This window comes from Coturnix japonica, unplaced genomic scaffold, assembly GCF_054131305.1.
Source record: "Coturnix japonica strain WE unplaced genomic scaffold, WE-NBRP24 Scf049, whole genome shotgun sequence".
Lineage (NCBI taxonomy): Eukaryota > Metazoa > Chordata > Aves > Galliformes > Phasianidae > Coturnix > Coturnix japonica.
The window spans coordinates 1695460-1710969 of record NW_028188952.1 but is presented as its reverse complement, the minus strand read 5'-3'; the positions used below and the strand labels follow the sequence as shown (position 1 = coordinate 1710969).

At 50.6% G+C, this 15510-nt stretch overlaps 2 protein-coding genes across 2 annotated transcripts; both read left to right on the top strand.

Annotated features, from left to right (window-relative positions):
- The first annotated feature begins 1202 nt into the window (after window positions 1–1202).
- LOC107325237 (keratin, type I cytoskeletal 19-like) lies at window positions 1203–4547 on the top strand. The gene is made up of 8 exons (XM_085532576.1): window positions 1203–1812; window positions 2475–2557; window positions 2733–2889; window positions 3077–3238; window positions 3355–3480; window positions 3581–3807; window positions 3969–4060; window positions 4288–4547. The coding sequence occupies exons 1-8, from the start codon at window positions 1342–1344 to the stop codon at window positions 4305–4307; spliced, it is 1338 nt and encodes a 445-aa protein (XP_085388702.1). The 5' UTR covers window positions 1203–1341; the 3' UTR covers window positions 4308–4547.
- A 3610-nt stretch (window positions 4548–8157) lies between these two features.
- Window positions 8158–11481, top strand: LOC107325076 (keratin, type I cytoskeletal 19-like). Its single transcript, XM_085532577.1, has 8 exons — window positions 8158–8690; window positions 9000–9082; window positions 9224–9380; window positions 9841–10002; window positions 10119–10244; window positions 10345–10571; window positions 10804–10886; window positions 11197–11481. The coding sequence occupies exons 1-8, from the start codon at window positions 8220–8222 to the stop codon at window positions 11214–11216; spliced, it is 1329 nt and encodes a 442-aa protein (XP_085388703.1). The 5' UTR covers window positions 8158–8219; the 3' UTR covers window positions 11217–11481.
- Window positions 11482–15510: the final 4029 nt, after the last annotated feature.

The following is a 15510-nucleotide window of genomic DNA, read 5'->3' as shown; positions in this document are numbered from 1 at the left end:
GACGGGGTCTTTGAGGAGTTCCCTTCTAGTTAGTATTCACAGCAGTATTTGCCTTCTACCTGTGCCAAGTGAAGAACACATGAAAGTAACCAGTGCTTATTTTTAGTTATAGGAAGATCTGACTGCTAGGAACGCTGCCACAAACTCTTCCACCCACATCCAGCCGTTACCTGCAGACACTGCTGACCACAGACGCCGAGGCAGCCCCGCAGCCCACCCACCACAGCACCCACCGCCCGCAGGCTGTGCTGCAGGAGCTGCATTGCATCTCCAGCTGAATGTGCTCCCTGCTTTTCCATATTCATTATTTCAAACAAATTGCAGCTCAACTGTCTCCAGTGATTGAGACAATTTTGATCACATCAACAAAACCGGTTTGTTATACCACAGCCCACCCCCTGGATAAAGCCCAGTTCCAGAGACATGACTGAAAAAATGACTTCTCCATCCTAACAAACTCTGAGATCAATGGGAATGAAGCACACAGTGCTGGGCTCCCCAGAGCAGAACCCTGTGCTCATGTCAGGAATCTCAGGAATTTCCGTGTGATGCTTCAGAAGACAGAGTGCAGCTAAACCACATAGATCGTAACCCAGAGCTTCATTGCTTGTAATGAGAAGCCAGCACCCAAATTCTGCAGAGCTGACTGAAATACTCAGTCCATGGCACAGCCCCACCAGGCACTGAGAGCAGAAGCAGCTCAGGCCATGTGGTCCTCAGGGAAACCCATGGGGAGCAGAGGGGCAGGCACTGCAAAACTCCAATCGCAGCATTCCAAAAGAATAACGCATTCCAGTACATGAAAATGGATTTTATAATAGTCAGTGTCAATTCCAAACTCGATACTGAATGAAGAGCCCCCTGGAGGTGGCTGCAGAGTGGCCAGAGTGTGTGCTGCAGAACGAAGGCAAAGACTGGAACGCCGAGTTTCACCACAGGGACGACCAAGGCAGACAGACAACCAAGGCGGAGCCTTCATTAACTTCCATTACTGGAGATATACTGTCAGATTAATAAAAGCTATGAGATATTATATTATCCAACAAAATATCTAACAAAGAGCCACCCACATGAAATTATAGTGCATGTGTGAATCAACACAGGCATACTTGAGTAGAACAGTAATGAGTATTACTTTCCTATGACAAAATTCCCCTTAGCACATCACTTTTGGCATTAGTGCTGTGGCTGGCAAACCCCATGGGAAGCAGCACTGCCTGGAGGTGACACCCACCCGCTGAGGTATAAAGAGGCCCCAGCGAGGCCAGGAGGCAGCGCTTCCACTTCTGCATCCAGCTTACAGCACGCTTTGCTTTCGGGGCACGACATCCACCTCTCACCATGAGCTGCAGCATCAAGAGGACGTCCAGCACCTCGTACCGCAGCGGAGGCGGGGGAGGCATCTGCGGTGGTGCGGGCGGCAGGAGCTCCTCCGTCTCGTGCCGGCGATACGCCTCCTCCGTCATAGGAGGGGGCAGCTCCGCAGGGGGAGCGTGTGGCATCGGCTACGGTGGGGGCATGAGCGCCAGCAGCCTGGCTGGGGGCTTCTGCGGGGGCCTGGGAGGAAGCTTTGGGGGCGGCTTTGCGGGAAGCTTCGGCACCGGGGGGGACATCCTGCTGAACGGCAATGAGAAGATCACCATGCAGAACCTCAACGACCGCCTGGCCTCCTACCTGGACAAGGTGCGAAGGCTGGAGGAGGACAACGCCCAGCTCGAGCTCCACATCCGCGAGTGGTACAGGAAACAAGCTCCCAGCATCTCCAAGGACTACAGCTCCTACTACCAGACCATCGAGCAGCTCCAAAACCAGGTAGGGCAGCCCCGTAATGCGCTTCCATCTCCCGCACCAGCGCAGCCCCAAAGCTCTCCCTCCTTCCCCACGGCCCCCACGGTCTGGGATTGCTGGGCACTGCCTGCTGCTGTCCTGAGGGCTGCTCAGCTGCCCCACACAGCCCCATAGGGAATGGCTGGGCTCTGGGGGCACAGCCCGAGGCTCCATGGGGCCTCCTGCAGCCCAAGCATGCTGGAGCACGTCCTGAATCCCCACGGGGGGGTTCCACACTTTACAAGCTGCTCCCATCCCACAAAGCCAAACACCTGCACGGCAAGACCTGCACTGCCTTTGGTTTTGCACACTCCTACACAGATCAGACAGAAGAAACAAGGCCTTCCCTCACAGCTATCTTATTGCAGTTCCAAGAAATTGCAGTAATCAGACTAGGACGGAGCATATTGCAGGGATAAATGCAGTCCCCAGGAGTCATGCACAGCCATCTCCAATTTGATGAACAGCAGCACAACCTGAGTTTCTTGAAAAGCAAACTTGGAGCGCAGTCCATTCCTGAATTCCCGGCCATACAGCAGGAAACAGCTCTGAGTTTTGCAACAAAGCCCTCTCAGAGCTTTGGTTCCCTTCTTCTTCTCCTGCACCTTGAACACTGACTGACTCCTCTACAACCTCTTCCTTTGTAGATCATTTCTGCCACTGTGGACAACAACAGGATGCTTCTGGACATCGATAACAGCAAGATGACTGCCGATGACTTCCGAATGAAGTGAGTACCACTCTGTGAATCCTGCGTGTCTGTCTTATCCTGTTCATAAACTCAGCAGGCAAAGCACTGCACCAAGTGCTGTGACTGAGCCTCCATGTTTTATTGGGATAGTGTGATGGGAAAGTCATGCTGTTGGTGGTCATCATCTCGTTTTTCTCTGTTGTCTGTGGTAAAGGTATGAGAATGAACTGGTCATCCGTCAAACTGTGGAGTCTGATATTAATGGCTTGAGAAATATGCTGGATGACCTGACTCTGGTTAGGTCTTCTCTGGAATCTGAGCTGGAGTCCTTGAAAGATGAGCTGATTGCTCTGAAGAGAAACCATGAGGAGGTAAGATCCACTAATCTATGAGATTTTCAAGATACTGTCTGTTATTCTATGGTTCCTGAAATTAAAGATCAAAAACCAGATTTATGCCATGTGATGGCCAATCTCTCACACCTCAGTACTGGTTTGCCTACTGTGACCTACAGCAGCACTGAGCTGTGGCCCTGCCTTCTCTCCTCACACCCTGCAGGAGTTACGACAGCTGCAGTCTCAGACTGGAGGCGATGTGAGCGTGGAGGTCAATGCTGCTCCCGGAGAAGACCTGACAAAGGTTCTCAATGACCTGAGAAATGAGTATGAGCAGATCATCGAGAAGAACCGCAGGGAGGTTGAGCAGTGGTATGAAGTCAAGGTACGTCTCAGTGCCCACAGCGCGGCCTCCTCCCACGGCAGAACGCAGCTCTCTGCCCGCCCTGGTTCTCAGGCAGCAGATCTGCCCCGCTCACAAAGCTCTGCTTTGCTCCACAGATCGAAGAAGTCAATCGGCAGGTCACCTCCAGCAGCCAGGACATCCAGACCAGCAGCCACCAGCTCACCGAGCTGAAGCGTGAGATGCAGAACCTGGAGATCGAGCTGCAGGCGCAGCTCAGCACGGTACGTGGGGCGGCACCGCTGGGGGCCCTGGGCTCCTCGGGGTGGGAAACTCCTCCCAGGGTCACAGCTCTACTCCCAACCTCCTGCCTTCCATCCACAGAAAGACTCGCTGGAAAACTCCTTGGCTGAGACGGAATCTCGCTATGGCTGCCTGCTGCAACAGATCCAAGGGCAGATCAATGCTGTAGAGGAGGAGCTGGCCAACATCCGCTGTGAGATGGAGGGGCAAAGCCAGGAGTACAAGATGCTGCTGGGCATCAAGACCCGCCTGGAGCAGGAGATTGCTCAGTACCGGGCACTGCTCCACGAGGGACAGCAAGACCTTGCGTATGTATAGCAGATTAAGAGCAAGGGAATAAAAAGAAATCTTTTGAGTCTGTAATTCTTACATAGTCTTCCAGTGTGTGCTGCTACAGCAGCATCTTCTCTGACCGAGTACCTGGTGGCTGTTATTAACTCCTCCTCTGTTAATTGCTCTCTTCTCACAGTTCCTCCCAAGGAGCTTTCCAAGGAGGTGGAAAATCCTCCCAGTCATATTCTTCGAGTTCCTTCTCTCAGTCCCAGTCTGGTGAAGTGTCAGGTAAGATTCCACTTCATCACGATAGCTTTAAAGATTAAAACTTATTAAAATCGGAATAACTAAAAAGCCCCACTTCTGATAATATGCTTCTTGCACTGCTCTGCTTGCAGCCATCTGAGCTGCTCCCACTGTTCTCTTGCTCACAAACCACGATAGGTGAAAAAATTCAGTTCAGCTTGAAACATCAATTTCCCCTTCAGTCAATGATTCCCTCCTGTTTCACACAGGGCAGTCAAGAGTGTGCTAGAGCAGCAGCATTGATGTCAGCATCCTCCAAAATGCACTGAACTGACCCACGGACAACAAGAGACAGAACCCGACGCTTCCGCAGCGCAGCCGATACGATGCAGCATCCATCATCACCTTCCTTCCCTTCTGCAATACTGGCCTTACTCCCCTTGTCTTTGTCTACTGGACCTTTGTTTAAAAGCTTGAATTCTGCTGAAAATGCTGTCATTAATAAAACTTCACTTCTTTGGTGCAAATTAAAATGCGTAAGGAATTTAATTTAACAAACTTTGCATACACATCATCAAGGCATCCAACAAAACACAGGCAGTCCCCACAGTCTGTAACATACACTAAGAACAAACAGTTCTGCTCTAAGAAAATGGCCACTGTGCCCAGGTGACATCACTGAGCCCAAGGAGAGAAGGAAAACGATGGGTGATCTCAGAAGATTAAGTAACCGTGATGCACCAAACTGTGCATTGCCACTGCTCTGACACATCAGAATCCATTCACCTCTGGCTTTACTCGGTTCACTGTAGGTGCAGCTCCCAGGGAAGGTGTGACTCACTGCAGTACACGAGGGTTTCATGACGTTATGGATTTCCACACCTTTGACTATGCAGAAAGTTACGATTCCGATTCCTGACTTCTGCTCAGAACTGCAGACAAGGCAACGCGCCTGTTTCGATTATTTTCCTGCAGCAAAAACATTCTGACATTTTACAGCAGAAATTCCCACTTAAATACTCATATAATGCCAAGAAGCCCTTTTTGTCTGTATCACCAACTGGCTGACACTGCACCTCCCAAGGAACCAGAGACACATTTCCCCCATGAGCAGTATTTTATGTTCCTGTTTCTCTCAGAAGATAAAAGTATTCAATACAACTGGGCATGAAAGGGAAATACGGGAACAGCTGCTTTATACAAGGTTTGCTTTCTGCAGGACACAGCGATCCCCTTTTCAATCCATAACTGTGCTTCAGCTCCCCGATGTCAGGCAGCTTTCAGCCCATTAAGAGCAGATCCTGCTCCCCCCTCCTCCACCAGCCCCAACATTTGGCTGAAGGCCGAGACACTGTTTCCATAGGGTAACAAACAGAAAAGCTTTCTCAGGCCATGTAACTCAGCAGCGGGTTATTTAGGCCAGGTGTTGTTTTGGTAACTGTGGCTGGGCTTGGCCATCACAGTAACATAATTGCAGCTCACATATCTGCAATGAGGAGATACTTCTTGCCTACCAGGAAAAGCTGCGTTGCCAAACTGACTTTTTTCAGGCGAGCATCAGGAATTTGCATGAAGAAAAGCCCCGTTCCAAAGAAACAAGGCTCGTTTAAGGTTTTAACAATAGAGAAAGTGATGCAAAGCAAATGCAAACATGAGTTTCCTCTCCAAAGGCTGCTAGAATTCATTCAGGTCTCAGCTGCACTTACCACAGCCAAAAACACCTTATGAAGACAGAGGCAGCAGGGCCATGGAGACCCGAACCCCACTTAGTGAGTATAAATAAGCCCTGCAAGGCTGTTGTGTTCAGCTCTAAACCTCCGGCAGCGCAGAGAAGCATCGCAATGACCAAAGCTTCAGGGAGCACAGAACGTCTCCCTGCTTCGGGATCAGTCTGTGGGCGTGTGAGGACGTTGTGAAACAGGGCAGACCCCAGTTACACCTGGAAAACCAAAGCTATGAAAAATCTTCAGGCTGAAAGGAGTGGACGTCCCGTAAAACTGCCACTCACTGCAGCTGAATGAGATCAGCGCCGAGTCCTGCCCGGAACCACCCTCTGCGTGTTGCCACTGGCTCAGTGGGCGCTGACCTCCACCGGGATGTGGGGCAAGAGCTGCCCCATGGAAATGATGGAACACACAGAGCTGTGCAGGGAGCAGCACACGGTGCAGTGCCAGCACCAGGGCTGCCCTGGGCCCACGAGCTGCCCCTACCAATGGATGCTCCGGCACTTACTGCATCACAGCCAGTGCTGCTCAAGGAGCGATGCAAGATGCACATCATTCTGGAGAGAGCTGCAGGGAATAAAAGGGGCTTCAGCAGCATGGAAGGAAGGAAAACAGGGACAGAGAGACATAGGAAAGGTCCCTGTCAATGGTATGAAATTACAGCGTTGGGAAATGTTTGGAATTGTTGGGTCAGACGCTGTGATGCAACGATACCGAGAAGCAGATATAAAATCAACACCTCTGGCATCAATGCCAATCAGCAATAAACATCTCATAAGGAAGAATAAAAGAGCATTTCAACAATCTAATGGGGAAAATATGAGTAAGGAATCACACCCCGTGAGAAAATCATTTTTCTTTTTTAATAATGATGACTCAGTCCCAGATATGCAAAGCAACTGGTTCTGACGTGCAGGTAATTAGAGAGCTACTAAAAAACGAACAATCCTAATTACAAAGATCAAAGTGTTAAATTATCTTCATCACATCTATGAAATGTGTGTAGTGGTACCGAAGGAGGGTGAGCAGCTCTGTGACTCTGCAGTCAATTTCAGCACGTACCAGTGAGTTCGTGGGCTCCAGAACTGGTTTGGCCAAGAGACAGAATGTTGCCCCAGCCACAACTCGAAGCTGCGTGCAAGGAGGATCATCGATGAAACCCACACGGAGAGCTGGTGGAGATGGATTCCCATCAGTGTCTCTCTATCTCATAAAGAGACTCTTGTCTCAAAATGTCTGTTCTCCAGAAGTGATTTAATGCCAAAATCCCAGTTCCAAAGAAGGATTTCTCCATCCTTGTTCTCTGACAAATGCTGTGACTGTGCCACTGCACCAAAGCCAGAACGCAATGGGGATCAAAAGGGTCACAGCTGAGTCTCCCTTACATGAAGAAAAATGGCTCCCATGAACGAACCAAGGCCAACCCCACAGCTGCCTCCTTCTCCATCAAATCCCCCATAGCAGAGGCACCTTCCAAAACACGATGCTCCCATGGGCAAAATGCTTTCCCTCATTTCCAACACTCTAAGCCAGATGACATCCTTCCCTGTGAACAACAGAATCACCTTTATTTTAAATAGCAGCAGCATCTCCCTCCATAGGAGCAGGCAGACACCACCTCAGCCTTCTGTTTGCTGAGGTAAAGAGCTGCACCCCCTGCCTGCCTGCTCTCAAGACACCCCGTGATACAGAATAAACTCTGCACGTCTCTTTCTGCTTAGAACTGTCTGAAAACCAGCAAACATTCAAAAACAGACAAATGAATTAAAAAACACAGCTTTAAAGAACGACATTCCTGCATGTCCTCTGCTCTGTGCAGGATATCGGATTATTAACTGGGGATAATGCCAGAGTTTGGTGAACGCAGCAACGCCGCCTCTTCAGCAGTTCTTATAGTGAGAGTTACCAATAGACACCATGAAGTCGCTGCCCATGATGAGCTTCCTCTGTAGGGCAGCATCTAAACCTCGGGGATGCTGAATCTAAAAATGTCGGCTGCTCTCAGTTCTAAAGGCAAAATTCAGGGACGTGAATTCATATTTCACCAGCTCCAAACTCACAGAACGGTAACAAAGTGCTTCCACCACCACTGCTCAGGATGAAAAAATGACAAGGATCAAAGAGGAACTATTAAAATAAGTTTCACTCATTAAGTAGCCAGCAACAAACAATCTGAAACAAAATCTAACACACAGCCACCCACCCCAAATTATAGAGCGTGCTTTGGGTGAATCAGCACAGCAAACACAATACCATGGGGAGGGCTGTCCCAGGTCCCAAAAGAAATTCCCCTTAGCACATCACTTTTGGCATGAGCGCTGTGGCTGGCAAACCCCATGGGAAGCAGCACTGCCTGGAGGTGACACCCACCCGCTGAGGTATAAAGAGGCCCCAGCGAGGCCAGGAGGCAGCGCTTCCACTTCTGCATCCAGCTTACAGCACGCTTTGCTTTCGGGGCACGACATCCACCTCTCACCATGAGCTGCAGCATCAAGAGGACGTCCAGCACCTCGTACCGCAGTGGAGGCGGGGGAGGCATCTGCGGTGGTGCGGGCGGCAGGAGCTCCTCGGTCTCGTGCCGGCGATACGCCTCCTCCGTCATAGGAGGGGGCAGCTCCGCAGGGGGAGCGTGTGGCATCGGCTACGGTGGGGGCATGAGCGCCAGCAGCCTGGCTGGGGGCTTCTGCGGGGGCCTGGGAGGAAGCTTTGGGGGCGGCTTTGCGGGAAGCTTCGGCACCGGGGGGGACATCCTGCTGAACGGCAATGAGAAGATCACCATGCAGAACCTCAACGACCGCCTGGCCTCCTACCTGGACAAGGTGCGAAGGCTGGAGGAGGACAACGCCCAGCTCGAGCTCCACATCCGCGAGTGGTACAGGAAACAAGCTCCCAGCATCTCCAAGGACTACAGCTCCTACTACCAGACCATCGAGCAGCTCCAAAACCAGGTAGGGCAGCCCCGCAATGCGCTTCCATCTCCTGCACCAGTAATCAGACTAGGATGGAGCATATTGCAGTAAAAGGGATAAATGCAGTCCCCAGGAGTCATTCAGAACTATCTCCAATTTGACAAACAGCAGCACAGCCTGAGTTTCTTGAAAAGCAAACTTGGAGCGCAGTCCATTCCTGAATTCCCGGCCATACAGCAGGAAACAGCTCTGAGTTTTGCAACAAAGCCCTCTCAGAGCTTTGGTTCCCTTCTTCTTCTCCTGCACCTTGAACACTGACTGACTCCTCTCCAACCTCTTCCTTTGTAGATCATTTCTGCCACTGTGGACAACAACAGGATGCTTCTGGACATCGATAACAGCAAGATGACTGCCGATGACTTCCGAATGAAGTGAGTACCTCTCTGTGCATGACTTCCCTGCCATGAATTTTATTAGATTTGTTAACCTGGGAGATGATGTACCCTCCCATGTAGAATGGCCATGCCTGCAGGTTGTAGTGAAATTCATGCTTCTCTTTTCTGTGGTTAAAGGTATGAGAATGAACTTGTCATCCGTCAGACCGTGGAGTCTGATGTGAATGGTCTGAGGAACCTCCTGGATGAGCTGACCTACACACGTTCCTCACTGGAATCTGAGCTGGAGTCCCTGAAGGAGGAGCTGATGGCCCTCAAGAGAAACCATGAAGAGGTATGATCAACTTATTCACGCAATAACAAAAGGATCAAATACTGCATATATACCTTATGAAATTATCTTGGCAGCATAGGTCTGGACTGGCTATTATATGTATAGGTGTGAAATGAATTGCAATCATGACAGCTGAGAAAATACATGTCTTTATGACAATGATAACAAAAAAGTTAATCAGCCACACTGGATTATAAGCTGAAGACAAAAAGGAAAAAAACCCAACAAAACAGACTTTTAGCTGCTGGTAGCCAGGAGTGTTTAAACTGCAGCATTTAATAATGTCTCTCAGCATCAGCACATCCTTATCAGAGTAGCATCCGCTTCAGGTTCCAGTTTAAAAGCTCCAGGCAGTGCTTCACATTCTAAAGATAACCATGGGATCTCAGTATTGCCTCCCCTGCTGCCCTCAACAGCAGCACTGAGCTGTGGCCCTGCCTTCTCTCCTCACACCCTGCAGGAGTTACGACAGCTGCAGTCTCAGACTGGAGGCGATGTGAGCGTGGAGGTCAATGCTGCTCCCGGACAAGACCTGACAAAGGTTCTCAATGACCTGAGAAATGAGTATGAGCAGATCATCGAGAAGAACCGCAGGGAGGTTGAGCAGTGGTATGAAGTCAAGGTACGTCTCAGTGCCCGCAGCGCGGCCTCCTCCCACGGCAGAACGCAGCTCTCTGCCCGCCCTGGTTCTCAGGCAGCAGATCTGCCCCGCTCACAAAGCTCTGCTTTGCTCCACAGATCGAAGAAGTCAATCGGCAGGTCACCTCCAGCAGCCAGGACATCCAGACCAGCAGCCACCAGCTCACCGAGCTGAAGCGTGAGATGCAGAACCTGGAGATCGAGCTGCAGGCGCAGCTCAGCACGGTACGTGGGGCGGCACCGCTGGGGGCCCTGGGCTCCTCGGGGTGGGAAACTCCTCCCAGGGTCACAGCTCTACTCCCAACCTCCTGCCTTCCATCCACAGAAAAACTCACTGGAAAACTCCTTGGCTGAGACGGAATCTCGCTATGGCTGCCTGCTGCAACAGATCCAAGGGCAGATCAACGCCGTAGAGGAGGAGCTGGCCAACATCCGCTGTGAGATGGAGGGGCAGAGCCAGGAGTACAAGATGCTGCTGGGCATCAAGACCCGCCTGGAGCAGGAGATTGCTCAGTACCGGGCACTGCTCAATGAAGGACAGCAAGACCTTGCGTATGTATTCTGTTCATTAATAAGGCATACACAGAGCGCAGTGTTTTATCAGCCTGTTTGAACTCCAGATGTAAGCTTTTTTTCACAGCATCTGGCTGAAATAAAAAGATAACAAGAAATATTTGTAAGATCTAGGAGGAATCCCACTGTGTCACTGACTGCACACCGTGTCAGTGTGTCTGGTTGGGAGTTCAGTTCTCATCCTCCTGATCACAGCTCCCTTCCCTAACAGGATGCCCCAAGGAGGAGGACGAACCTCCCACTCCTATTCTTCCACTTCCTATTCTCACGGACAATCTGGCGGAGACAAGTCAGGTAAGAACAGCTTCCAAAAAGGATCTTCATTGTTTCACAGCTTTCACCTTTTGTACTTCACCACCATTTGCTGGTCACCATGAAACATTGTGCTGTGGCTTCCACATTCACAATTACAAAAGGGATTAAACCACTCACAATTGAATCTCTTACATTCAGAGTGCCATAACTCCAGCTGCAGAAACTGGCTTGCTTTTTGTCCACACTCTTGCTAACCTGGATGGACACCTAAATAATGGATAAAGCTGTAAAGTCAGCAGACTCCTGATGTCCTCACTAAACAGTAATTGTTTCTTATCTCCTCCCACAGGGCAGACAAGAGTGTGCTGAGGTACCACCGATGCTCTGGTCTTCTCTGATCCACCTACAGCCCCAGGTGCAGGGATGACCAGCAGCTCACGCTGTGTGCCTGGTGCACAGCTCCATCTGCACGTGTTGTCATGCAGGACGATGAATCCCTGCCAGGACTCCCAACGTTTTCTGTTTCCTCCTTTGCATTGTTCTTCACAGTGCAATCACTGCAGTGCCACCAGTGCTCTGCTTTCTGCTGGCCACAGTGCCTCTAATAAAACTTCACTTTTCTGCAGTGCAAAAAGAACCTGTGTGCAGTAGATTATTTAGTGTACTGAGGTTGTGCAAATACTCAGTGCTATGTGAAAGAAACGAGATATGTATTCACAGTATGGGGACGTTCTTTAATATGGCCCCAAAGAAAACTGTGTATCCTATTTCATTGGGCGACGTGGATGCTCTAAGGGAAGGACTGCCTGCCCAGGCTCATATTAAACTCGAGAGTGACACCTATGGGAACAAGAAAGGATGGCTGAACGCCTTTCCCTGCTGAGTGATGCCGGGGAGGGCTGTGCTCGATCAGCCGACCTGCAGGGGGCACGTGGAGGTACAGCGTGACAAAGGCAGCCACAGTCCGCGTTACAGCCCTGGGTTGTGCGGGTCCCTCGGTGCTGGTAATTGACCATCCCCGCCTGCACACTATGGAGGTTCAGGAAGGTCTGAGGATGGTCCCGCACTGCAGGACAGCTGTCAGGGCGCAGTGATGCTGCACTGACCCCCCCCACCCCGTCTGCACTTGCTGGGGCGCTTACAAAGGAAATCAATCTCTCATTCACTCCCACTTTGATGAAAAAACAGATGGAAGGAAATGATCGCAAGCAGCAGCTGCTGTACTGACATCTGACTGTGCCGAGGAGCTGCACGGTGCCTGCAGAGCCATCAGTGCACGCTGCCATTGCTCCTCGCAGCGCTGCTCCAGCCCACGCTCAGCGGCGCGCTGCCAGTGCTGGCTGCAGGGAACACCTTTCTGCTGGCAGCTGATCAAAGGTTCAGCCCTGCTGAGCACCCGGCCCTCCAACACTGCTGCTCCCAGCACAGCTCTGCCCTGCAGCTCCGTGCTGCTCTGCTGCCAGAAACTAAAGCTCCTTCCCACACAACCCACGGCCGGTAACTGGGGTCTGATGGGTTTTATTGGTTATTAAAGCTGAATCTGTTGGAAAGCAATGGGAAGACATTCACCAGCAACTTTCATTGGCTTCATTCGGTGATGCTGGGCTGCCCTACACACTGAGATGGCCAACACAGACCTCAGTGTTCCACTGAGAGAGGATTAAAAGCCAAATGAATCTACTGCAAGATTATCTTGCTTTTGTGTGGGGTGAGACTGAGACAAACCTACATGTAGAAAACCAGCAACAGAAACCATCAAATTTAAGCATGAATATAAAAATCGTCATTCACGTGCCAGGGCCGGGGGTCCCAGCCAAGCCAACCTTTAGGCACGTACATTTCCCTTCACCAAACCACATTCCCTCTCCTTTACAAAAGACAGAGGGTTGAGGAGGTAACAGAATCGCTCTCTGCTCTTATCTGTCCTCTTTAAACACCAGCAGATGTGCTTGTCTGTGCCTGGACCTGCCGCTGCAGCATGCAAACATTCCTATCTCGGAATCTCTTGGCGCACTGTGCAGCAATGTGAGCTGAGCGAGCATCTGGGAAAAAGGCCCTAAAAATGATTGATGAGGGGAAGGTGAGAGCTGCACCCCAACCAGCACAGCCACAGCAGCACCGGCGGCAGGTGGGATCTCATTGGGTTTGGCACTTCCCACAGGGGCATTCCAAGGAAAAAATAGAAGAAAAGTGTGTGTTTGAATTAAAGGGGTTGAAATGCAGGGCAGCACAGCTTCCATAATCAGAGGACATAAAGTTAGAAAATGTGGGTACAAAAGAGTCAGGAAGGTTAAAGCCTGCAGGGGCTGCTCGGGTGGGAGCAGCACTGGCAATGCAAGCACTGAGCTGCAACAGCAGCGGGTGAGAATGAGGTACGTGCCAGAGTTACTCAAGGGCAATAAAACTGGTTTACATCAAAGTTCATAAAAATTCCCTGTAAAAACATTTACATTGCACAGAGCGGCAGCAAACAGATAAAAGCAAACGCAGGGCTCAGCATGAGCCTCAGCAGGCTGCTCCCCCTGCCATGACACACTTATCTGTGATAAAGTGCAGATAGAGGCCATTCCTGGGCTGTCCCACCCTCCTGTTTGCGGCAGGAAGAGCTGACTGTACAGCCAGTTAAGATCAGGGTAGTGGGAGAAACAAAGGCCTGCACACAATGGTAACAGCACCTTCTTCCTCCAGTAAATACTTCACCACACTGAAGGCCTTTCCAGCATTTCAGTGTGTTAACACCACTCTGTCCGTCCCTTCTGCCCGCATGCAGACAGCTTCCCAGTGCTGTCAGTGCTCCTGATGGAGCTGGAACCTGCTGGGCAGCATTCCCCCACCCAGGGCTGAATAAAGCATTCAGATCCACAGAAGGGGCTGTGCTCTGCCTCAGGGCAGGCTGCACGTTGTTACTGGGCAAGAGGGATAGTTGTGTGAATGCAGCAGCCTCTGAAACCCAGCTGTCATGTCCCGGGGCTGCAGAACCAGAGTTAATAGGGACAGCACCCAAACTGCACGTACCTGGTGATAAACCCTGTGCCTGAGTCACTGCACAGCTCTGTTCTGATGCAGCCGCACCATCAGGCGCAGAAAAGCCTGCAATTACTCCATGGGATACGACTCCCTCCCATGTGAGGATACAGATCACCCACATAGAAAAGCAAGCAGTACACGAGTCAGCCTCAAGGCCACACGTTCACAATGAAGTATATTTGATAAAAATGACTAAATTCTAGTTAACTGGCAAAGCAATCTCATCAATTAGAGCTGAAAATGATACATAAATGGGAAAAAAGGACATATCCATCTATATGTAAGATGTTACAAAGCTTGAACATCAGTGGTTGGTTGGAAGGCTGCTCTCAGGCTGATCCATGGGGCTGCTGCACCAGCTCCTTGGCCAACTTCCATCCCGTGTGTTTATTCTCTAACACTCCCTGTATTTGCCCTGCAGTTTGACTTCTCTCTCTGGACCAAGTGGGTAAAGCACTGATGTGTGCATAGCGCATTTTTACGGGTGAAAAAAGAGCAGACATGCCCTCATGCTTGTGCACATTTCAGTTGCCTTATCTCTCATTCATTGTCTTGGTACTGAACTCAATGCTCGGTCAAACACAGCCCACACCTGGCGCTCCCAGAGCTCTATGGAAGCACCTGCAGGATGCAGAGCTCTGCCCTGCCCCAGCTGCTGCCACAGCTGCTCATTGTGTCCGTCCTTACAGCAGCATCTGCTGCAGAGCCCTGGAGGTTTGCAGGGATGAAGGGGTGGTGGGTAAAGAAAGAGAAAGCAGAAGAGATGCAAGAGCCGCTCACTGCTGGGGATGCTGATGGAGGAGCCTGCAGTGATAAAAGCACCATTGCTTTTGAAAATTCACCTTGGAGAATTGGACTTAAACGCTGGAGAAACAACATTTTCATTACTCTCAGAGCCCAGAAAACAACGTGATTGTGTTTCTACTGTTTACTTCCCTCTTTGGTAGTAACAAAAGTACTGAAGGTATAATCAGGCCTTTGTTCCTGCTGCTGCTGACTCCGCAGGTGACACTCAGGGAAGTTTAATGTCTGTCTGCTACAAACGCAGCAACAGTTCCTAGAAAAAGATCCTTGTTCTGTGCAAAAATGGACTCCACACACAGCACATTCTGTCAGATCCTCCCTTGAACTGCTGGCCCAAAAGGAAATGAGATCAAAGAAACAAACAAGATCTGTAACAGAACAGAACAGTTCAGTGGGTTCATCAGCTCAAGGCCCCAGTCCAACCTCCAGAGCACCTCAGGGCTAAGGAACCACCATCCCACATCACTGAGGGCACTGACCAAATTCCTCTCCAACATCACCAGGGGATCCATGGATCCCCCTGCCCGGGAAGGCTGCCCAGCAAAGAAACTGTTCCTTCTGAAGGAGGGATTTTTCCTGAGGGAAAGAAAGAAAACAACTGGTAGGACTGTGCTGTGCTAATGTCCATGCAGCTTTTCACCATGTGGGCTCCTTCCAGGCTCCGTTATCAGCCCACAGTAAGCGATCTAATCACTCCGTGTTTTAAGTCCCCTGAGGCTGCAGAAGCAAGTTGCTGTGTGACTGCGCTGGGGATGCAGCACAGGCTGCAGTGGGGCTGTGGCCGTTCCATCAGCAGAGCAACACCTCCCCTCAATCCCACCTTCTTCCTCAA